Source organism: Triticum urartu, chromosome 6, assembly GCF_003073215.2.
Source record: "Triticum urartu cultivar G1812 chromosome 6, Tu2.1, whole genome shotgun sequence".
Lineage (NCBI taxonomy): Eukaryota > Viridiplantae > Streptophyta > Magnoliopsida > Poales > Poaceae > Triticum > Triticum urartu.
In genome coordinates, this window is record NC_053027.1 from 145100576 (window position 1) to 145123976 (window position 23401).

General features: G+C 46.6%; 2 protein-coding genes across 2 annotated transcripts; one reads left to right on the forward strand and one right to left on the reverse strand.

Annotated features, from left to right (window-relative positions):
* The first annotated feature begins 5695 nt into the window (after positions 1–5695).
* LOC125517392 (subtilisin-like protease SBT5.3) lies at positions 5696–11154 on the forward strand. Its single transcript, XM_048682585.1, has 8 exons — positions 5696–6107; positions 6218–6315; positions 6436–6600; positions 7975–8083; positions 8920–9460; positions 9545–9642; positions 9755–10000; positions 10114–11154. The coding sequence occupies exons 1-8, from the start codon at positions 5878–5880 to the stop codon at positions 10985–10987; spliced, it is 2361 nt and encodes a 786-aa protein (XP_048538542.1). The 5' UTR covers positions 5696–5877; the 3' UTR covers positions 10988–11154.
* A 1883-nt stretch (positions 11155–13037) lies between these two features.
* LOC125517393 (protein DNA-DAMAGE INDUCIBLE 1-like) lies at positions 13038–19063 on the reverse strand. The gene is made up of 16 exons (XM_048682586.1): positions 18852–19063; positions 18453–18485; positions 18224–18348; positions 17786–17894; positions 17548–17664; positions 16953–17018; positions 15643–15705; positions 15516–15560; positions 15057–15118; positions 14746–14839; positions 14287–14379; positions 14136–14205; positions 13862–13938; positions 13696–13753; positions 13557–13582; positions 13038–13456 (listed from the first exon to the last, which is right to left on the reverse strand). The coding sequence occupies exons 1-16, from the start codon at positions 18915–18917 to the stop codon at positions 13328–13330; spliced, it is 1233 nt and encodes a 410-aa protein (XP_048538543.1). The 5' UTR covers positions 18918–19063; the 3' UTR covers positions 13038–13327.
* Positions 19064–23401: the final 4338 nt, after the last annotated feature.

A 23401-nucleotide genomic window follows, 5' to 3' on the forward strand; every position in this document is an offset into this window, starting at 1 on the left:
CCTTCAATGCAAGGTTGGGCTTCTTTGCCCTTTGAGAGCGAAGCACCGCATTGTCGGTGAAGGAAATATGCCCTAGAGACAATAATAAAGTTATTATTTATTTCCTTATATCATGATAAATGTTTATTATTCATGCTAGAATTGTATTAACCGGAAACATAATACATGTGTGAATACATAGACAAATAGAGTATCACTAGTATGCCTCTACTTGACTAGCTCGTTAATCAAAGATGGTTATGTTTCCTAACCATGGACAAAGAGTTGTTATTTGATTAACGGGATCACATCATTAGTTGAATGATCTGATTGACATGACCCATTCCATTAGCTTAGCACCCGATCGTTTAGTATGTTGCTATTGCTTTCTTCATGACTTATACATGTTCCTATGACTATGAGATTATGCAACTCCCGTTTGCCGGAGGAACACTTTGTGTGCTACCAAACGTCACAACGTAACTGGGTGATTATAAAGGAGCTCTACAAGTGTCTCCAAAGGTACATGTTGGGTTGGCGTATTTCGAGATTAGGATTTGTCACTCCGAATGTCGGATAGGTATCTCTGGGCCCTCTTGGTAATGCACATCACTTAAGCCTTGCAAGCATTGCAACTAATGAGTTAGTTGTAGGATGATGTATTACGGAACGAGTAAAGAGACTTGCCGGTAACGAGATTGAACTAGGTATTGGATACCGACGATCGAATCTCAGGCAAGTAACATACCGATGACAAAGGGAACAACGTATGTTGTTATGCGGTCTGACCGATAAAGATCTTCGTAGAATATGTAGGAGCCAATATGGGCATCCAGGTCCCGCTATTGGTTATTGACCGGAGACGTGTCTCGGTCATGTCTACATTGTTCTCAAACCGTAGGGTCCGCACGCTTAAGGTTTCGATGACAGTTATATTATGAGTTTATGAGTTATTATGTATCGAAGGAGTTCGGAGTCCCGGATGAGATCGGGGACACGACGAGGAGTCTCGAAATGGTCGAGACGTAAAGATCGATATATTGGACGACTATATTCAGACATCGGAAAGGTTCCGAGTGATTCGGGTATTTTTGGGAGTACCGGGGAGTTACGGGAATACGGGGGAAGAAGTATTGGGCCTTATTGGGCCATACGGGAAAGAGAGGGGGGCTGCCTAGGGCAGGCCGCACGCCCCCCAAGGCCTAGTCCGAATTGGACTAGGGGGAGGGGCTGTGCCCCTCCTTCCTTCCCTTCTCCCTTCCCCTTCCTTGTCTCCTACTCCTACTACATGGAAGGACTCCTAGTTGGACTAGGAAAGGGGGAATCCTACTCCCGGTGGGAGTAGGACTCCCCTAGGGCGCGCCATAGAGAGGGCCGGCCCTCCCCTCCTCCACTCCTTTATATACGGGGGCAGGGGGCACCCCATAGACACACAAGTTGATCTTCGTGATCATTCCTTAGCCGTGTGCGGTGCCCCCCTCCACCATATTCCACCTCAGTCATATTGTAGCAGTGCTTAGGCAAAGCCCTGCGACGGTTGAACATCAAGATCGTCACCACGCCGTCGTGCTGACGGAACTCCTCCCCGAAGCTTTGCTGGATCGGAGCCCGGGGAGCGTCATCGAGCTGAACGTGTGCCAAGAACTCGGAGGTACCGGAGTAACGGTGCTTGGATCGGTTGGACCGGGAAGACGTACGACTACTTCCTCTATGTTGCATCAACGCTTCCGCTTCGGTCTACGAGGGTACATAGACAACACTCTCCCATCTCGTTGCTATGCATCACCATGATCTTGCGTGTGCGTAGGAAATTTTTTGAAATTACTACGTTCCCCAACAGTCGGCGGTCTTGTCCAAGATGTTCATAGCCACAAACTCATCCAACACTTCACTTGAGGTCAAAGTGTGGAAGTCCGGCCTTTGATGAATGACAGAGGACATGGCCTTGTGGTAAGGCATCATTGCCTTGAGAAATTTGCGCTCGATCCAATTGTCATCCGTGTCCTTGCTCCCGTGATCTCGGAGTGAGACCGCGAGTTTGGTTACTCTCCGATAAAGCTCACGAGGTTCTTCATCTTCTTTCATTGCAAACTCATCGGCTTCATCTTGTACTACTTCATAGTTGGAGCGTTGAATGCTTGCGCTTCCCCGGTAGAGAGAGACAACACAGAGCCATGCATCTTTGGCCAAGGCGAAGGGCCGAAGATGAGGTAGATCTTCGGGTGGAATTACATCTTGAATGATGAAGAGAGCATTCTCATTGAATTGATTATCCGCGGCTTCTCGAGGAGTGAAGTTGCTTGGATCATGCGGATGGAAACCTTCTTCAATGATTCTCCAAAGATTAGTCTTCAAATGATTTAAATGACGCTTAAAGCGATAAACCCAAGAATCAAAGTCCTCATTTTTCACAATCTTAGGGGGAGGACCGGCATGATTCAAATGAGTGGAAGGAATTGGTCCACCATAAACAAGTGGTGGTTCCACATGGGCAAAGATGCCGGTGCCATTTTTACCACTAGAAGAAGGAGCCTTTTCACTACTAGCTTCCCCCTTGTCGGAGATAGCATCCATCACCTTGTCGGTGGGATCACCCACTTTCAACGGTGCGGTGGATAGTTTAAGCCCTTCAATGAATTTAGTAAACATGCTTTCAACCTCGATCGTCATTGAGGTTTTCAATGTCTCCAAGGCCACATTGAATTCCTCACGGGAGACCGAGGTTCCCCCATCACCCGTAGACGAGATCGGATTTACACCAGAGTGCTCCTCCACACCATCTACGGTGTCAACCATACTCTTCGGACGGCAAAGTCCTTAGTAAAGAGACGAGGCTCTGATACCAATTGAAAGAATCGATATGGTTGACTAGAGGGGGGTGAATAGGCAACTAACAATTTTTAACTTTTCTTTACCAAATTAAACTTTGCATCAAGTAGGTTGTCTAGATGTGCAACTAGGTGAGCAACCTATATGATGCAACAACAATGAACATACACGCAAGCAAGAGAAGTAACACTAATAAGCTTACACAAGTAAAGGTAAGAGATAACCAAGAGTGGACCCGGTGAAGACGAGGATGTGTTACCAAAATTCCTTCCTTTTGAAGGGAAGTACGTCTCCGTTAGAGCGGTGTGGAGGCACAATGCTCCCCAAGAAGCCACTAGGGCCACCGTATTCTCCTCATGCCCTCACACAATGCGAGATGCCGTGATTCCACTATTGGTGCCCTTGGAGGCAGCGAGCGGACCTTTACAAATAAGGTTGGGGCAAGCTCCACAACTCAATCGGAGGCTCCCAAGAACACCACGAAGCTTCACCACAATGGACTATGGCTCTGTGGTGACCTCAACCGTCTAGGGTGCTCAAACACCCAAGAGTAACAAGATCCGCTAGGGATTAGTGGGGGAATCAAATATCTCTTGGTGGAAGTGTAGATCGGGGCCTTCTCAACTACTCCTGAGCAAATCAACAAGTTTGGTTGGCTAGAAAGAGAGATCGGGCGAAAATGGAGCTTGGAGCAATAATGGAACTTTTGGGGGAAGAGGTGGGTCAACAAAGAAGAAGGGGACCCCCTTTTATAGTGGGGGGAACAATCCAACCGTTACCCCACTAAATAGCCCCGCAGAGGGCGGTACTACCGCAGTGGGCAGCGGTACTACCGCTCCCCCTTACGGTACTACCGCCCAGCCAGAGAGGGCTTGAAGATAGAGGAGGGACTGACCCAGCGCGGTACTGCCGGATAGGCCGAGCTCGGTACTGCCGCGATGGCAGGGCGGTACTACCGCTCTTGAGCGGTACTACTGCACCTACTACTGCTGCAAGTGCCGCTCAACCCGACAAGAGAAGTGCCCCCCTCGAGTCGAGGCGGTAGTGGCCCGGTACCGCAGCGGTACTGCCGCTGAGGACACACAAGCGGTACTACGCTGGGCACCGCGGTACTACCGCTGGGGCTAAAGACTGCCCAAACAGCAGGGAATAAGACCTCCAACGACGCGGGAAGGCCCGAAGGGTGTGAAACAAAAGTGTATGTGATGATTCCAGCCTAGCCATACCAAAGTGGACCCCCTCTTGATAGTACGGTGACTCCTACGAAACTAATCCACCAACAAGAAATGAAAGAGCTACACCGTCTTGAAAAACACTCCGAGGGGAAAGAAATCGTCTCAAGCCAAAGGATGAATCTCTGAAATGCTCAAAGCACAAGGTTAGTCCACAAATATGTTGTCATCAATCACCAAAACTACATCGAGAGAGATATGCCTTAACAAACCCACCTTGCAATGCCGAAGACAAAACTGCGCACCGGACTCATCGTTATTGAAGCCTGGTTCAGGGGCTACTGAGGGAGTCCTAGATTAGGGGGTCTCTGGACAGCCGGACTGTTGGACTATGAAGATACAAGATTGAAGACTTTGTCCCGTGTCCAGATGGGACTCTCCTTGGCGTGGAAGGCAAGCTAGGCAATACGGATATGTAGATCTCCTCCCTTGTAACCGACCCTGTGTAACCCTAGCCCCCTCCGATGTCTATATAAACCGGAGGGTTTAGTCCGTACGACAACAGACAATCATACCATAGGTTAGCTTCTAGGGTTTAGTCTCTACGATCTCGTGGTAGATCAACTCTTGTAATACTCATATCATCACGAACAATCAAGCAGGACGTAGGGTATTACCTCCATCAAGAGGGCCCGAACCTGGGTAAACATCGTGTCCCCTGCCTCCTGTTACCATCCGCCTTAGATGTATAGTTCGGGACCCCCTACCCGAGATCCGCCGGTTTTGACACCGACAGCCGTCGTCCCCGGATCCAGCCGAGCTCCGCTGGTCGGAGCCTCTGGCGGCGGCGAGACGAGGGAGGGGACGGGGTAGGTGAGTGGCGGCGCTAGGGTTCGCCCCCCGAGTCGCCAGGAGAGCGACCGACGAAAGGCTATCTCAAGTAACGTATATATGATGTAGGAAGATGTGATTGTTTGCAAACAGATTTGAGTGCTGCCGAATTGAAAAATAGATAAGTGTATATCAAAATTCATAGAATAAAGTTAAAATTTGTTCACTATGTTCATGTTCATGTAATCTTGTTTACTCAATTATGTTGGCGTTCAGATACAGAGGTCGGGAGTACATCCTTCTTTTCTAAAATAAATAAATTATGTTGGTGCTGCATACTAGAACTCATTAAAGGCCGGGAGTACTAATCAAGATGGACCATTTATGTTGCTAGTAGGTCATTGTATACTACTTCCTTCATCCCAAAATGAGAAATTGAATCTTTTGCCCCACTTTACTTCTCCATAAGATCATTTGCCCCCTCTGAGAGGCTACCGGATGGGGCCCGGGGCCACTGTCATTGAGACAATCACAGGGCAAATCATCCAACTCGTTGTAAAGTGAGGCAAATCATCCAATCCCCCTCCCAAAATAAGTATCTCTGACTTATTATAAAGTAAAGTTAAGAACAGAGGGAGTACTATTCCTTTTCACTTAAATGATTTTTGAGTTTTATAAACACATGGAATTCTCCTATGTTGCAACATTATGTGCAAAGAAAATTCGTTTTGGTCAAGCAGATGCCAAATTTACGGAATATACGTTCAGAATGGACCTCCCACGAGATATATCCCCTGGAGGCGTTGATACATTCGAACCTCGCCGGCCGATAACTAACCCCCATGAGATCCAAGGATTTAAACTGTCCCCGCGGCGTTTACGCCGGCGCATGCAGCAGCACAGCCACAGATCGATAGTCCTCCGTCTCGTGGACTAAACCCGCCGCGCGCCCGCAACCACCTCGCGTATATAAATACACTCCCTCCCTCTACCAGAATCCCCGAAGAGATCGATCGATTGCGCGAGAGAGAGGGGACCATCCATCGCGGGCGCGAGGGCCAACAGCATGAGACCCATGGCTTCCTTCGGCGCTGCCGCCTGCTTCGTCCTCTGCGCGCTGCTCCTCGTCCAGCCCGCCCCCGCCGCCGCCGCCGGCGAGAAGCAGTCCTACGTCGTGTACCTCGGCGAGCACGCGCACGCGTCGCAGCTGCACGACCTCGCCGCCGTCGACCTGGCGGCGGTCGAGGGGAAGGCCGCCGACTCGCACTACGACCTCCTCGCCACCGTCCTCGGAGAGTAAGCAGGCCATGGCCGCCGCTGTTTCTTGAACCGATGATCAGGTGTAGATGCGTGCATGGAGGTTGGCTGACGTAGATTTTCTCTCTGTTACGCTCATCGCAATGCAGCAAGGAGAAGGCGCGGGAGGCCATCTTCTACTCGTACACCAAGCACATCAACGGCTTCGCCGCCAACCTCGACGCCGAGCAAGCCGCCCAGATCGCCCGTGAGTAGTCTCTCTCTACCGCCTGCATGACCGCCGTGGTGGATCGACGGCGTTTGCTCCTGAAATATGGTGTCGCCGATCGATTAACTGACTGCTTTCCGGTCGTGATCTAATCTGCAGGGCTGCCGGAGGTGGTGTCGGTGTTCCGGAACAGGGGGTACCAGCTGCACACGACGCGGTCGTGGCAGTTTCTTGGCATCGCCGGGCCCGGAGGCGTCCCGCGCGGAGCGTCCTGGCGCAAGGCTAAGTTCGGCGAGGGCGTCGTCATTGGCAACATCGACACCGGTACTTGCATGATCGGATTTATATATAATCATAATCAATCTGGTTGACTTAATCTGACCACAGATATTTGGGACAGTATATATAGCAGGAAGCCAGAAAATCAGTAAAGTGCCAAAAAAAATTTAGTAGATATACCAGTACAAAAGTTGCCTTAGATTGGATTACCCCGCATGTTACCGCAAAATTAGATATATAATAATTTAAAATGCTAATTCAGTCCTTGCGATTTATTTATGTACGAGATATGAGCACATTCTAAAATGAAATCTCGGCACGAAAAGTTTGTGCATGCCACAGCTAAATGTAATGAAATTTAAAACCCACAGCGAAAAGTTTGTTGCATGGTAAGGACTCACATGCATAGACCTGATGGATGCTAGTGGATCAAGCTAAAATATGTTGATTGAACAACAATTTTGATTATTTCAAAGCATGCCCATTGAGACAATTAGAATTTAGAAGTACTAGTTGGAATCACGCTCTTAAGTACTCCCTCCGTCTCATAATATAAGATCATTTTTCAAACTAACATAGCTTATTATGGGATGCCCATTGAGGGGTATATAGAGTTGCACATCCTTCGTCTGTTTAGACTATGGTTAATAGTATAGCCAGGTGCTGGTTGTATGGGCATGTCATGTTAGCATTACTAATTACTCATACAATAATGTTGACTATAAGGTTGGCAATAAGATTACAATTTTTTCTCAGTTTCTCATCTTTTTCTCTCATTAAATCTTTTTATTTAGGAGCACGCTAGAGGCGGGCTCTTGCATAAAAGCCACATCTTTTACTTTTTTGCATGTCTTTCTCTTTCACATTGGCAAAAGTGTCATGTAAACAGGCTTATAGCCTGCTATTGTACTACTTGTTTTTAGTCATAGTGCTATAGAGGAGGTCAGAAGACTAGTCAGAGTGCTGTTGACTTTTTCCCATTCACTAATGGATTCATCTTTATAGTTGGTCTTTGACAGATCGAGTATATAGGACCATCCAATGATTCCATAGTGGCTTCCCATCTGTACATGCAACCATGCTAGATGCTATCCTACCCTACATTCCTACAGGGTACTTACTTTCTCGACATGCTCATTACAATTCCGATGCAGCCAAAGGATGCACCATAATCCAACATACATACTCCAAACCAATCAATGTCCATCTGGAGAAATTTCCTTGTCCACGTTAAAACGAGCCAGCAGATTTTTCATGGAATTTCTGCGGTCCAAACAGGCCTCCAATTGAGGACCTTTTATTTAACCGTTGTACTGAAATAGTTGTCTTTACTTTGGATTGGAATCTGCCGTTCAAATTGATTTGTATTTCAATGGTGTTGCTGATATATACGTGCTCTTGTGCTCTATGGATGTGAAGGTGTGTGGCCAGAATCGGAGAGCTTTCGGGATCATGGGCTGGGACCAGTCCCCAAGCACTGGAAAGGAACATGCGAGAAAGGCCAAGACGATAACTTCCACTGCAACGCGTAAGCTATCGAACTAACTAACTCTAGTTGTTACACATTTAATTAACAGCCTAGCTAAATCTCAGTCGACTGAGATTTCTTATGCCTCAATCGATGCTATATTCGTGATATCTTATATTGAGATCTATGCATATTTTTTTAGTCGTTTTCCTTTTTTTACATGTTATGTTACTTGACTCTAAGCTAGCCACGCCCTTAATTAATGCATGCATGCATTCTCATGCTAATTAGTCACATAACTATGTTCGTTTAGAGCAATGTTTGTGTCCTTTTCAGATCCACACTTGGAGTGCATACTGTGCACGTATGTTTGATCCAAAAAGTTGATATACTTTTGTCTAGTGTAGCACTATAGTTGAGGCCACCACCATGCAGATATGAGCTGTGGGAGAGTAAGACCACCACCAGCTGATGCCTCTAGGGTATCTACTAGTGGTAGTAAGTGGCAATGATGTATATATATGCATGCTTTGACTGCATGCATCATGTCTATCCTTGAGAATTCCTTTAATCCCAGACGACAGTGACACTGCACTGAGTCTGAGTGGTATATAGTGTCTCCCAGTCCCACCTGTAAGAGATAGCGAGAGAAGAAAGAACAGGTAAAGTTGCATGCCTTTAGGGTTCACTGTATACTCTTGTCTTTTGTCCCTGCACAAATGAGCATAAAGAAAAATAACGAAGAATTTTAGAAACAAGTTTTGAATATATGCTCAATGATGCATGTATTGATCGAAAGGATCATGGACATTCTCCATCAGAGTTTATTCATCGAGCTGTATGGAGCAATTTTTTAATACTAGTTCTGTCTGAACTTTTGGCGCGCATGCATGCAGGAAGCTGATCGGGGCGCGCTACTTCAACAAGGGGTACGGCTCGGAAGGGCTCGACACCAAGGCTCCTGAGTTCAACACGCCGCGGGACAACGAGGGGCACGGCACGCACACGCTGTCCACGGCCGGCGGCTCGGCGGTGCCCGGCGCCAGCGTGTTCGGCTTCGGCAACGGCACGGCCTCCGGCGGCTCCCCGCGGGCGCACGTGGCCGCATACCGCGTGTGCTACAAGCCCGTGAACGGCAGCTCGTGCTTCGAGGCGGACATCCTGGCCGCCTTCGACGCTGCCATCCACGACGGTGTGCACGTCCTGTCCGTCTCCCTCGGCAACGACGGCGAGCCCTACGACTACTTCGACGACGCCATTTCCATCGGGTCTTTCCACGCCGTCCGCCGGGGCATCTCCGTCGTCTGCTCCGCCGGAAACTCGGGCCCCAAGCCGAGCTCCATCTCCAACCTTGCGCCGTGGCTCTTCACCGTCGGTGCTAGCACCATGGACCGCGAGTTCCCGTCTTACGTCGTCTTCAACGGCACAAAGATCAAGGCCCGCTTCTTCCCTAGCTATCTCACAGTTCTTGTTATTGTCATTTCTGGAAGATAGTTAATCAAATTGTTTTGGTGCATGCAGGGGCAGAGCATGTCGGAGACATCGCTCAAGAGCAAGGAGTCTTACCCCATGATCGACTCCGCTGAAGCCGCAGCTCCCGGCAGAGCGGTAGATGACGCGTACGTGTATCATTGTCTCTATATTGTTAATCTTCTATACGACCAAATACTAGTAATGTGCGACCTTTACATGATATGATGATAACGATGATGAATGTGTGTGCGAGTGCAGCAAGATTTGCCTACAGGGGTCGCTGGACCCGACGAAGGTGAAGGGGAAGATCGTGGTGTGCCTGCGTGGGACGAGCGCGCGTGTGGCCAAGGGCCTGACGGTGCTCCAAGCCGGCGGCGCTGCCATGGTTCTCGCCAACGACGCCGCCTCCGGCAACGAGATTATCGCGGACGCGCACCTGCTCCCGGCCACGCACATCAGGCACAGCGACGGCCTCACCCTATACAACTACCTCAAATCCGCCAAGTAAGCAAACCAAACCATGAATGAAGCCTACGGCGTAATCTATATTAATTACTGCTTCTAAATAATTGGCACATTTAGATGGATGCATGACGTTGTTTCTGTTTTTTGAAAAGGTCTCCAGAGGGGTACGTTGAGAAGCCGGAGACGACCCTGGAGACGAAGCCAGCGCCGTACATGGCCGCTTTCTCCTCGCAGGGACCCAACCCCGTCAACCCGGAGATTCTCAAGCCCGACATCACGGCGCCTGGGGTGAGCGTGATTGCCGCGTTTACGCGCGCCATGGCCCCCACGGAGCTTGCCTTTGACGAACGCCGCGTTGCCTTCACGTCCATGTCGGGGACGTCCATGTCGTGCCCGCACGTCTCCGGCCTCGTGGGGCTCCTCAAGGCCCTCCACCCAGACTGGAGCCCCTCGACGATCAAGTCGGCAATGATGACGACGGCAATCGACGTGGACAACAAGGGCGAGTCCATCCTCAACGCGTCCTTGGCGCCGGCGGGGCCCTTTGCCTATGGCGCCGGCCACGTGTGGCCGAGCCGCTCCATGAACCCGGGCCTCGTCTACGACCTCGGCCCCGACCACTACCTCGACTTCCTCTGCGCGCTCAAGTACAACGCCACGGTCCTGTCCATGTTCAACGGCGAGCCGTACAAGTGCCCCGAGAAGGCCCTCAAGATCGAGGACCTCAACTACCCATCCATCACCGTCGTCAACCTCACGGCCTCCGGCGCGACGGTGAAGCGCACGGTGAAGAACGTCGGCTCCCCGGGCAAGTACAAGGCGATGGTGCGCCAGCCGGCTGGCGTGCACGTGACGGTGAGCCCCGACGTGATGGAGTTTGGGAAGAAGGGGGAGGAGAAGACGTTCGAGGTCAAGTTCGAGACCAAGAACGCCAAGCTGGCCAAGAACTACGCGTTTGGCGCGCTCATATGGAGCAACGGGGTCCAGTTCGTGAAGAGCCCCATCGTTGTCAAGACGGCGGCGTGAACGGGCGACCGGGTAAAATTATATCGATCGAGGTCAAGTTGGCGTTTGATTAGCTTAGGAATGAAGCCACTGTAGAGAGAAACAGACACGCATATGTTATTTAGATCTTTAGGCCTATAGAACAATAATCAAGTGAAGGGGAATAAAGTGGTTGGTAGTTCTTCGCAGTGTTTGCATTGTGCTTTCTCTTTTGAAAGAAAGCTAGCGGCATCGAAACCGGAAGAGGATCTACGGCACGCAAGGGCTGGGGCACGCCGATCCCCCGACCTATGCCGAAATTTGGAAACTAGGGTGTTTGCTCTTGTATAACGTTCCTTATATGTGTGTACTGCATTTATAAATAGGAGCAATACAACTGTGGCGTCGCGCACCAAACATCTGATTATAGATGCTAACATAGAAAAATAGCAGGGATGAGCAAAAGCGATTCATTTTGTCCATTCGTGTTGTTTTTGTTGCTTGTTGTCTATTCTTATACACCGTTTTTCTTCTAGTCTTGACCAGCATTTCTATAGAAGAAGGGTCGTGTTAGGCGTCGGTTGATCGGCCCAAATCCTGGCAGGTCGTCTGCCATGCGATATCTCCTTAATCAACCGATCTCTTCTCCTATGTCGCCTTATTCCTTACGTCTTTTTCCCCACTTATCTCGCGTTCGCGCTCCCTCGGTCGGCTCGCAACACGGCCAGCTCGTCTCGTCACACCTCTTCGTGAACCGACATCACAACATCCCGTATGTGGTTGCAGCTTCTTGTGGAGGTAGTACCAGCATCTCCGCCAATCGCAACACTAGTGGGCGTCGGTTTCCAGCATCGCCAGGTGTCAGTTCTAGCTTCTTCGGGCACCTGTTCTAGCATCTCTGAGCAAAGGTTCCAACATTCACCTGCACTAGTTCTAACCCGTCGGACAGCGGTTCCAGCATCACGTGCGGGTGGTTGCAATTTCGCCACTCCCTAGATGTAGCTACCATGGTAGCCGGTTCCAGCTCCCACCATGGTCGTCATCGTAGATTGTCCCAGCACCCCGACCATTAATAGCAGTGTTGCCGGAGCACGGTCGCTGCATCACGGGGTGTGGTTCCAGCACCATGTGTTGTTGGTTCCATCTTCGCGCCTTGCTGGTTCAAGCATGTGGTCGTGGTAGCAGCATCATGCCTGGCCGGTTCCAACACCTCGCCTTGATGGTTTCAGCATGTGGTTGTCGGGATCGCAGCACCGCACATGACGGATCTACAACCGTTGTCCATCACGCGAATTAGCACCACTTGCGAAGGAAGGAGGAGATGGTGGACAATGCCAATGGCGAACCAGTCAAGCCTCAAGACGTTGGCGATCTCGAAGCGGTGAAGATGGTGGTTAGGGCGCCTAAGCCAAGCGATCTTGGAGGTCGACGATTACAAAGGCTACCGCGGCCCCAACTGCCTACAGGCTCGCTGTGGCTAGGATGTAGTGCTTGTTGGGATGGGTGTCACTAGATGTAAGCTTGATTTAACACACACCCCCCCCCCCCCCCCCCCCCCCCCCCCTCAAAATGAAAATTGTACTCAATCCCATTCGAATCGCTCAAATCCCTAATTGGGTATGCCTAAATCAAGTGCCAAATTGATGCCCGAGAGGTAGATTAGATGCCTAGTGTGTGATGTGTAAATCGAATGAGGCCATGATAAATCAATTCCGTCCGGGACAGAGGGCTTACTGCCAATTGACGAATGCATGCGGGTGAGGTGATCCACGATGCTGGTGTGTCAAATGTTGATAGATGGGAAAGTGAGCAACGAGAGAGGGCAGAGGGTGGCGGCGCTTTAGGAAAAACACAATATTTCGAGCATGGCTCCTCGGACACCCACGTGACTAAGTTGCATTGCTCAGACTTGGCTGTGGAAAAGGCAGATTCGAGTGTTCCTACTCGGCCAAACCCAGGGTGCAAACAAACAGCCCAAAACTGCATATCAAGGGCCTGGTTGAACCTAATGCAGACTATCAAACACAGGACAAAGTACTAGGCATACGCGCTAAAAGGGAAGTAGGGTTATTCTTGCTTTGCAATAGATTGATTTTGTTCGATCTCAATAACTGAAAATTTAGGAAATGGATGAGAATGAGTACAAAAACAATCTTTTCGATTGTGTTTGCACTCAGTGTCTACAATCTCTGTATCTGATAATGAAAGAAAGAAAACGTTTTTTCTCACTGAAGACAGAATACGAATCATCCCTACCAAGCCTGTATTTGCCACACACAAAGTTTTAGTTCCTCAAATGGAGGATGCCACATCTCCTTGATCAGTGTGTGTATAAATGTTCAAATCAAGAAAATGTTGAGCAGAAGGTCTGCTCTAAATACTCTAACCACCAAACAAGTACCCAGCTGCCTGATCCTCGTTGCCGTTGCACAACTGGAGTGCTTGTATTACAGATGCTCGGTCAAATCCAAGTTCCACGAGCTTTATGACTTTTGCTTCAAAATCTCCTCCCTGACAAGGGTTCTTAAAATGGTCAAGATCAATCTAATTCATGGACTCTCAAAAGAAACAAATGTATAGAAGACCACAATTTTGAAGAAAAAATTGACACCTGTGGAGGAATTACAGCTGGAGCTCCTACAAAGGAAATCAAAGTTGGTCGCAATTAATCAGCAATTCGATAGGCTAAAAGTTATCAGAAGATCACAGTTCTCTAAGTCAAGGAACTACACGAGCACCAGTAAACTAACCTGCAGGAGAGGATGCCGGTGGCACATCAGGAGTCTTCTCACGTGCCTTTGACGATTCCTGGATGATATAGAGTAAATAAGGATATACGGATGATTACTCCTGTGTCTCTAATATGATTACAGGAAAACCAAGGCTGATTTATGCAAAGCAGTAAATTTTGCTTACTCCAGCTGCTCCTTGGCTAGAAGATGCTAGGTTCGACGATTTCTCTCCATCACGTATATGTGAAGGGATGTCTTTCTCTGAAGATACCATATTAGAGGGATTGAAAAACCGAGACTTGCAAAATTGTAGAAGTAGATGATATAGAATACAAATATAGGGATGTTCAGTATTGCGAAAAAACTAACAATAATATCGAACTTAATAGTCTATTTCATTATGCAATCATCAAGAACTAAAACTAGAGAAAAAAACATGAAATAGGCAAGCTACTAACCATGTAAGAAGGGAACTGACACTTCACCACCTCCTACTCTAAGGACATTGTCCTTTAGGTCAATAATGCACTGCGTTGGATAACAAAATGTGTCATTATGGGATGTGAGTTAGATGCGATGACTTATTCCAAAACTTGGTCATGCAATTACCTGATGTTTCCGCAGCATATCAAGCCCGAAAAGGAATTCCATGTTTGGAGCATCCAATACTGTGAAGGAACAGGGATAGAAAGCATGGCCTATCTGTCCAAACATAGCAACGTATTGTGAATTACTGTCACTACTTGATGAATTCTCATAATGATGAAAGTTATGGCATTAGGTTTGAAGAAAATACTAAAGGCTCTGATTCAACTTAAGGAGTATCCTTTTTGTGGAACATAGACAACATATTGTAGAACAATCAAAATTCATAATTTTGTACCCGAGTAATGAGTTTGGTATTATATTATTACTATGTCTCTCTAGGCTAAATAATGCTTGTCAGACTGCAAATTTTCAATGACTCAAATAGCATTACAGTGTGTCCGAAGTCATGGCGCACAAAATGGGTCATTCTCAAAAGGACTGGAAATTTTGACGTTGGTACAGCAATTTACAATATCAAACCTTTATAGCTGCTACATGTATTCTTCCAAGTATCTCCGATTGACCAACTCCAATAGCAACCCCTCTGTAACGCTGATCAAGGAGCCTGAGTAACCTGCAAATGATACTCGATTATGTGATCAGTTGTATATGGCATGGAATGCATTTCAGCGAATGTCCCCACTGAATGATTTACATTCACGTGTACAGTAAAATTCCATTGTATGATGAGATAAACTCTTAAATATGTATGACTTCTACACGCAGAATGATCATATGAGATATGAAAGACTAAACAGTTGCAATAACAACATTTTAATTTATAATCGTACCCACAACGTTCAGCGCAGTCTTTTGATATGATGGTTGACTGAGCTCCACTGTCAACAAAGGCCTGTAGATGAAAGAAAAGCTAAGAGATCGCGTATACAAAACGAGTAGCAGGAAGCAATCAAGCATCTGAATAAATCCGTATCCAGTTATTGCATATCCTTTAGTTGGTAGACTGCTAGTACACAAACACAGTAATAGAAAGGAAGATTTAACTTTCAAGAATAAACTATTGGGGTAGATAATACAATTGGTAGTAATAAAATATTGTGTTGCAGTTATTTAGCTAAGATTGATGCGATCAACAATGATATATGAAAGGAGTTATAGCAAAGTCCATACAAGGTCTCTGATATTCAAAATATCATTTAAAAATATTGATTGGGCTTTTGAGTACAGGCAATGCTCAGCTGTTCACCATGCTCGTTATCTACAAATAGATATATGAAATAACATAATACCTTCAAAGGTACTCCGTTGACTTCCATATCCACATACAACATAACCTGAAATAGAATGCTGGTCAGTTAATAAATAAGAATAGCATGTAAAATAGAAACATACTGACTTACTAAAGAGTCAACATACCACTCGACCAAATGCTTCAGGATTATGCTCTATAGCAGCCTCCCAATTTTCATCAATGCCTTTCTGAATGACAAATTACAAGTACTCAGAACGTCAGGTATTTAACTAAGATTGCTGAGGTGAACAGGAGTATAAAACACAGTAAGACAGAGCAAAGCTTTTGCGTGCACATCATTTTACATAAAAAGCATATGACATGGTAACAACTACTCCCTCTGTTTCTAAATATAAAACTTTATAGAGATTTCAATACAGACTACATACGGATGTATATAGACGTTTTTTAGAGTGTAGATTCACTTATTTTGCTCCATATGTAGTCCATATTGGAATCTCTAAAGAGACTTATATTTAGGAACGGAGGGAGTAATAATATTTTAATATTATCCAACCATGAAAGCTAGCAGAAGTTACATACTTACATGCATGAAAAATGAAATTCCCCTTTTGCACTATGCATCACTCTGACTCTTCATTATATTCAGTCCCATGTCTATTCCTATGTTTATGATAAGCATTCTTAAGGCTTGTTTGGCATTGTTGTGGATTTTGATAACCCCATTGGGTTGAGCTGCTTTTAGATAAGAACATGTTTGGCTAAATTTTTCTCTTGATGAAGTTGCAAACAAATACATTTTTGTTTTTGTTGTGGGTCCACAAGACATCAAGAGACAAACATATCCATATAGGCATTGTGTAGGTTATGTTAGAGATAGGAAGGTTAAGAAAAGGAATAACTCAAGTTATTGGATATGGTTGGGTCTATTAGAAAGAGTAGTTAAAGTAAGGAAGAGCCCAACTGAAATAGGAATGTAGAGTTATGGTTCAGACTTGAGTTTGAACTGAGATCCAACTTGTGGATCAAGTCAGATGCTCCCGAGTATAATAAAGGTCCAATGTGTATGTAAACCTTCGATCAAGCAATGAAATAAATAAAAATGTTCTCTCAGCCTCAGCCTCTATTTCCACGTCAGGAAAGAGCCCTGTCGGCAGATTGTTGAGGGTGAGTGGACCTTTACCCTAACCAAATTGCCTTGCTGCGGACCAAGGTTCATCTTCTCTATCGCGGAGCATAGTGAATGAAAGATGAGGACAACAATTGGTTAACCAAATTCATTTACATTTAGTTTGATTAACCTTCTTATGACTGCTTCTCCACAGCGGCTTAAGAAATAAGCACTGCCCTCTAAAATAAATAAGCCATCCTTGGGTTGGTCATGTAATGATGATTGTGATATTTAACATTCGCCTCGTAACATATGAGAAGCCTAAACAGTCAACAGGTGTTATCCTCAGAAAAAAGTTTCTACCTGCCGAATTGCAGCTTCAATTTTCTTCTGAGCCTCGACATCAAATGGATCGGCATACAATAAGGCCTGAAAAAAATCATAATCATCAATGACTTAACCTATTATTATTCAGCAAGTTTGCAAAAATAGAACACAGCAAGAAAAAGAACATGGAACTACCATCTCCTGAAGTGGTCCAATATATATCTATCTATGAGAGCTTACAAGATGTGAAATTTTACAGCATATAGATGTAACAGCATGGGAATATATTTATACAAATGCTATGGAATTAATGCAAGAAGAAGCATATTTCTCAACTTTGTCACTAAGAACATAAAATAACTATCAGGGGGGAAATAGTTTTGCTAAGTCTCAATCGACTGAGATTTTCTTATCGATTCAGAAAAGTGCAATTTCAGTTTACTGAAAAGTGCAACTTGCACTTCTTGTTTCAGAAAAGTGCAAAAAGGTGCAACTGGGCAGAAAAGTGCAAGTTGCATTTTTCAGTTTTCTGAATCGATTGAGACTTAAGAAAATCTGAGTGGATTGCTTAATTTAGACTTAAATAAATACGCCCAAATAAAAACTAGCGATTAGCCGATGAGATACTCACAAGCTCTTCTTCCTGTTTGTGTTTCAGTTGTAGTCTTTGTTGGTGGTGTGACCGCAAGATGTTTTGCAACTCAGTGATGTCATCTCCAAGGATGGCTTGAGCTAATGAAGGGTCATTCTGCAAATTAAAAAGATATCAGTTTAAACAAAAATAATGGACATATTTTCTGCAACTAACATCTGGGAGTTGTAACCTAGCCAATATTGATAAATCAATGAAGCTACCAACAAAGCTTTACCTGAAGGAGTTGCGCCATAAGTTGTGAATCGCCACGAATATGTTGTTGGAAAGCTTGAGGATTTACTGCCGATCCATCAGGATTTAACCTCATAATATCCTGAGATGTCCTGAAATTTTTGACCCAAGAAATTAACTAGTAGAAAGCATTGTCACTGCAGTGGCACTAAAATTCACGAGGATTAGTTAAGCTAAAATATGTAGTGCATCTTTTTCAACATCATGGCAGTTCTGATTTGTGATTGTGATGTACCAAAATCATAACTGACAGCTACAAAAAAGAAAACCAGCTCGACGTACCAATAAAAGAAAACAAGACGTCACATGTAAGACCAGAAGCATCATATCAGGCATAACGAACAGCAGGAATGTAAGTATGTAACCCCTCAAGAAATTCCCTAGAGAACAACCAGAGATGTCGGAAAAACAACAACCAAACCTATTATTGGAGGCAACCATCATCACAAGATCACCATCATGGACTCCGATGGCGCTGAGCTTCTCAGCATTGTTCATCTCCTTGCCATTGAAATGAAGCAGCTGCTGCTGCAACGGCACTTGAGTCTAGCCACGCAAAGACACCCAAAACCAAACAATGTGAGGTCAAACCAGCCAAGGCAAAACCTGGAAGAGAAACCTGAAGAAAGATTCCGCTGGCGCCGGCTCACCTCCACCTCAAGAAGCGCCTTCAAATTCTCCACCTGCAAAACACGCAGGGCGCACAATTCAGCCAAAAGCCGCACAGATTTCGCGTCCATGGATCGCAATCACAGCTCAGTTTTAGCTCCACGAGCAGAAGACTCGCACGATTCTAGCCAAACCAAGATACCGCAGCTGTCGCAGCTAAAGATCCGATCGAACTCTACGCCTAAGCACGAGGCACCAATACGCCGAGGGGAGTGAATTGCGGGTCGCTGCGAGGTTCCCGCTTTCTCGCCGGAATTCCTCGGCCTTCTCGCGAGCTCGCCACCCGAATTTTGGCCCAAAGAAGCAGCCTTTATTGCCCGTCGAGATCGAGATGGGGGAGAAGTACAGGAGGGACCGAGGGGGGCGGGACGGAGGCTTACGGATTCGTCGGGGTCGACGTCGAGGTTGAGAAACTGCTCGTCGGCGGTCATCACGGTGAGCTTCATCTCGCCACCGCCGGTTGGAATCGCCTAGTCCTATGCCTCGGCTGTGGACAGAGGGAAGGAAGGAGGCGAGTCTACGGGCGTCAAATCGCGCTGCCTTCTTGCTTGAAGAGGTGGTAAAGAATCCTGCCCCTGAGTCCCTGACGGTGTACCGCTGGGGAGTCTTACTGACAATACGTTCCAGGCCGTCCGATCCACGTACCTGGAGCTGGAGGCCCAACTCCAGCAGGAGAGGATATCTGCCTAGAAAAAACTAGTTGTGCCTTCCTAAAAAAAAACTAACTGTGCCAGGGTGGACGTCCTTGAAAAAATGAGCTTAGAGCAAACTCTAGCAGATCCCGAAAAACATGTTTGACTAAAATACCCGCCATTTTACGGCACAAGGACAAAAAATCCATCCCGACCAAGTTTCGAAAACGGCTCGTCCCGTATATATTTTTACGGGGAGCTTAAAAATCAGCCTGGTGCCTCCATATGTCCGGTCCCCCCTCCCCCCCCCCCCCCCCCCCCCCGCCCTCCCTGTCATTCCCTCTATCCCTCGTGCGACTTGGCGGGAGGGAAATTTCAGCTTGTGCCTGTCATTCCATTGCCACCCCCACCGCAAATCTCCGGCGATTTTTGCATCCCCCGGACACCTCGCGTCGTGGAATGGGTTGATTAATGATCGTGATTGGTTTGAGTTGTATGTTTTATTTTGGTGATGTCCTATGAAGCCCTACGTATCGCGTGAGCGTGTGGGATTATCGTTGTAGGGTGTTGCAATACATTCATAATTCGCTTATTGTGGGTTGCATGAGTAACGGAAACACAAACCTGAGTAAAGGGGTTATTGTGGATGGGAGTAAGAGGACTTGTTACTTAATGCTATGGTTAGGTTTTACCTTAACGATCTTTAATAGTTGCGGATACTTGGTAGAGTTTCAATCGTAAGTGCATATGATTCAAGTACGGAAAGTATGTTAGCTCATGCATCTCCCTCATATAAAATTGCAATAATGATTACCGGTCTAGTTATCAATTGCCTAGGGACAAATTCTTCTCTTATGCTACAAAAAGCTCTCTACTGAAACAAACTAACTTTTATTATCTTGCAAAGTACTCCTAGTTTTATTCTTGCAAAGTAATTCTAGGATTACACCTACAAAGTATTTCTAATTTCATACTTGCTCTAGGTAAAGCAAACGTTAAGTGTGCGCAGAGTTGTATCAGTGGTCGATAGAACTTGAAGAGAATATAAATTCTACCTTTAGCTCCTCATTGGTCCGACACTCTTATTTACCAAAAAAAAAATCTACAATTGATCCTCTGCACTTTTCGGTTATTGAGGGTTGAGAAAGGGGGTTTTGCCATGGAAACAGTGCGAGTAGCTCCGAATGCACGGGCTCCGCCTCAGTTTTAGGTGGGCCGAGTGTTAGAGTATATTTCTCCCTAAGTGGTTTTGATGATTGATGACAACATATTTGCGTACTAATCGTGTGGATTGAGCTTCTCGGACTATCAAGCATATGGCACAAGACGATTCGTGCCCCTCGGAGTTCCAAGAGAAGATGGTTTTCTTTCCCGCGTTTCTTTTCTGGTGCACTTAAGTCGTAGGGAAAACCGTACTATCAAGAGGAGGTCTACATCGGAAAGGTTTGGGCGGAATCAACACGTACAGTCTTCTTGCACCCATCGCCCCCTTCCATTTCCTTGGAGTTGTCCCCCATTTGCATCGGAGTAGGGGAGAAGAGCCACAAGGGGTAGTACCGTTGGCGGCAGCGGTAGTACCGTTGTAACCACCGTTCGCACTATCGCTCGTGGCTGGGACCTCGATTCGTCGTATCGGGTTCTACGGTGGTGCCTACGGGTTACTACCGTGCTACCTGTTTGTCCCTAGAAAATGGGCAGTTGTAGCAGCGGTAGTACCGCTTATAGGCGGTAGTACCGCCCCTACTACCGCGGCTACCACCGCCCGTTCCTCTGTTTTCTCCCATGTTCTTCTTTCTCTTGTGCATCCTGTAAAGGGCGGTAGTACCGCTCGTCTGCGAGCTGTGAGATGCATAACGGTTGGATTTGTCCCTCCTACTATAAAAGGGGGTCTTTATCCCCAAGAAGACTCACCTCTTCCTCCCCCAAACTCCATTGTTGCTCCAAAGCTCATTTTAGCCCGACTTCTCTCCCTAGCCGATCAAACTTGTTGATTTTCTAGGTTTTGGTTGCGAAGGCCCGGATAAACACTTCCACCAAGAGAAATTTGATTCCCCCACTAATCCCTTGCGAATCTTGTTACTCTTGGGTGTTTGAGCACCCTAGACGGTTGAGGCCACCTCGGAGCCACAATCCATTGTGGTGTAGCTCTGTGGTATCGTTGGGAGCCTCCAATCAAGTTGTTGAGATTGCCCCAACCTTGTTTGGAAAGGTTCGGTCGCCGCCTTTAAGGGCACCACTAGTGGAATCACGGCATCTCGCATTTGTGTGAGAGCGTGAGGAGAATACCGTGGCCCTAGTGGCTTCTTGGGGAGTATTGTGCCTCCACACCGCTCCAACGGAGACGTACTTCCCCTCAAAGGGAAGGAATCTCGGTAACACATCCTCATCTCCACCGGCTCCACTTGTGGTTATCTCCTTCCTTTATTTTGTGCAAGCTATTGTTGTGTTGTATCCTTTGCTTGCACTTGTTGTTATTGTTGTTAGCATCATATTTGTTGCTAAACCTAATTTGTGAATAAAAGCAAAAAAAATGGTGGTTGCCTATTCACCCCCCTTAGTCAACCATATCGATCCTTTCAATTGGTATCAGAGCCTCATCTCTTTATTAAGGGTTTCACCACCCGAAGAGTATGGTTGACACCAGGGAGGAAGTGCCCGAGGCCGTGGAGTTGACTTTGATCACACGAGACGACTTAAATGAAGTTGTGGCTTCACTTAAGACGTCCATGATGACCGAAGTCAAGTCCATGCTTAAAGAATTGCTTGAGGGGATGAAAGCTTCTCCCGATCCTTTGCTTGTGGTTAATCCCACCGCATCAGAGTCAGAGGCCAATCTTGCTAAGGAAGCGGCTAAAGGTACTTATGTTTCTTCCCCTCACGACAAGAATGGGATGGGAACCTTTGCCTCGGTTCCCCCTCCCCCGGTCTATGGAGGACCAGTCCCTACACCTCGCATTAATATCATGGTCCTCCTCCCAAGCTTGTTAAAGGTGATTTTGCTAATTAGGTCTTCCGCATCATTTGAATCATAGCTCAACAAACCTTTGGAGAATCATTAAGCAAGGCTTCTACCCGCATGATCCAAACAACTTCACCCCAAGAGAAGAAGTGGACAATCAACACAATCACTCCGCTTTGTTCATCCTTGAAGATGCGGTCCCACACAAAGATCTATCCCACCTTCGTCCCTTCACTCATGCAAACGATTGTTGGGAACACATTGTATCCATGTACAAGGGGAGCTCAAGCATCCAACAGTCCAACTTTGAAGTGGTCCTTGATGAGGGTGATGAATTCGTGATGCTAGAAGATGAGGATCCGCGTGATCTCTACCGGAGGGTGACAACTCTTGCGGTTGCTCTCCAAGACCATGGGAGCAAGGATACGGATGACACGTGTATCAAGCGCAAGTTTCTCAAGGCCATCATGCCATTCAACAAGGCCATGTCTTCCGTGATTCGTTAAAGGCCGGACTTTCACACCTTAACCTCAAGTGAAGTGTTGGATGAGTTTATTGTCATCAACATCATGAACAAGACCGCCGACAATGCTCTTGCTCATGCCCGGTCAAAGAAGAGCTCAACCACCCTTGCTTTGAAGGCCAAGGCCATTCCAGAAGAAGAAGAGGTGTGTTGCCCCGAGCACACCAAATATGCTTACCATGAGCACATGGCTCTTGCATCAAGGCAATTTTGGGACAACAAGAGGAACTCAAGGCCCAACTTCACCAAGAACAACTCAAGTGGGTGAAAGAACAAGCAACGAGTAAGGACTTGCTACAATTGTGGCAATATGAGCCACTGTGGCAGAGTGCCCTTACGAGAAGAGGGAAGACAATGGTGGCAAACTCATTCGCAAAGACAAAGCCAAGTCTTTTCCTAGCAAGAACAACTCCACCAAGAAGACTCCTCCCAAAGGGCTTGGTGGCACATGAAGAGTACCCCTCCGATGGTGATGAGGAAGATACAAGTGGAGAAGGAATGACAAAAACAACCATTGTCATTGCTACATATTCCCCTCCAAGGTGTCTCTCTTCGGTGACCCCAATGAAAACACCATTGCTGAGTGTCTCATGGCCAAAGGTATCAACAAGGTAACTCCTAACATCAAAACCACCATCATTACTACTCCTTCATTATTAGATTGTGTTGATGATAGTGAGGTGGAGAAAGTTAATGAGAATGAGTTCACCAAGTTCATGAACAAGCTCAAGGGTGAATCCAGAAGCACTTTGTTGCTATCTTGGAACAACTTGGTGAGGCCAATGATATCATTGAGTCGCATGAAGATACTATCTC

Coding starts and splice junctions, on each gene's coding strand:
- LOC125517393 (XM_048682586.1), bottom strand. CDS start 18,917: ATGAAGCTCACCGTGATGACCGCCGACGAGCAGTTTCTCAACCTCGAC. Junction 17,895..18,223: donor ATGGTTGCCTCCAATAATAG/GTTTGGTTGTTG, acceptor CAAAAATTTCAG/GACATCTCAGGATATTATGA. Junction 13,939..14,135: donor GTCAGTTCCCTTCTTACATG/GTTAGTAGCTTG, acceptor TGGTATCTTCAG/AGAAAGACATCCCTTCACAT.
- LOC125517392 (XM_048682585.1), top strand. CDS start 5,878: ATGAGACCCATGGCTTCCTTCGGCGCTGCCGCCTGCTTCGTCCTCTGC. Junction 6,108..6,217: donor CTCGCCACCGTCCTCGGAGA/GTAAGCAGGCCA, acceptor ATCGCAATGCAG/CAAGGAGAAGGCGCGGGAGG. Junction 9,643..9,754: donor GGCAGAGCGGTAGATGACGC/GTACGTGTATCA, acceptor GTGCGAGTGCAG/CAAGATTTGCCTACAGGGGT.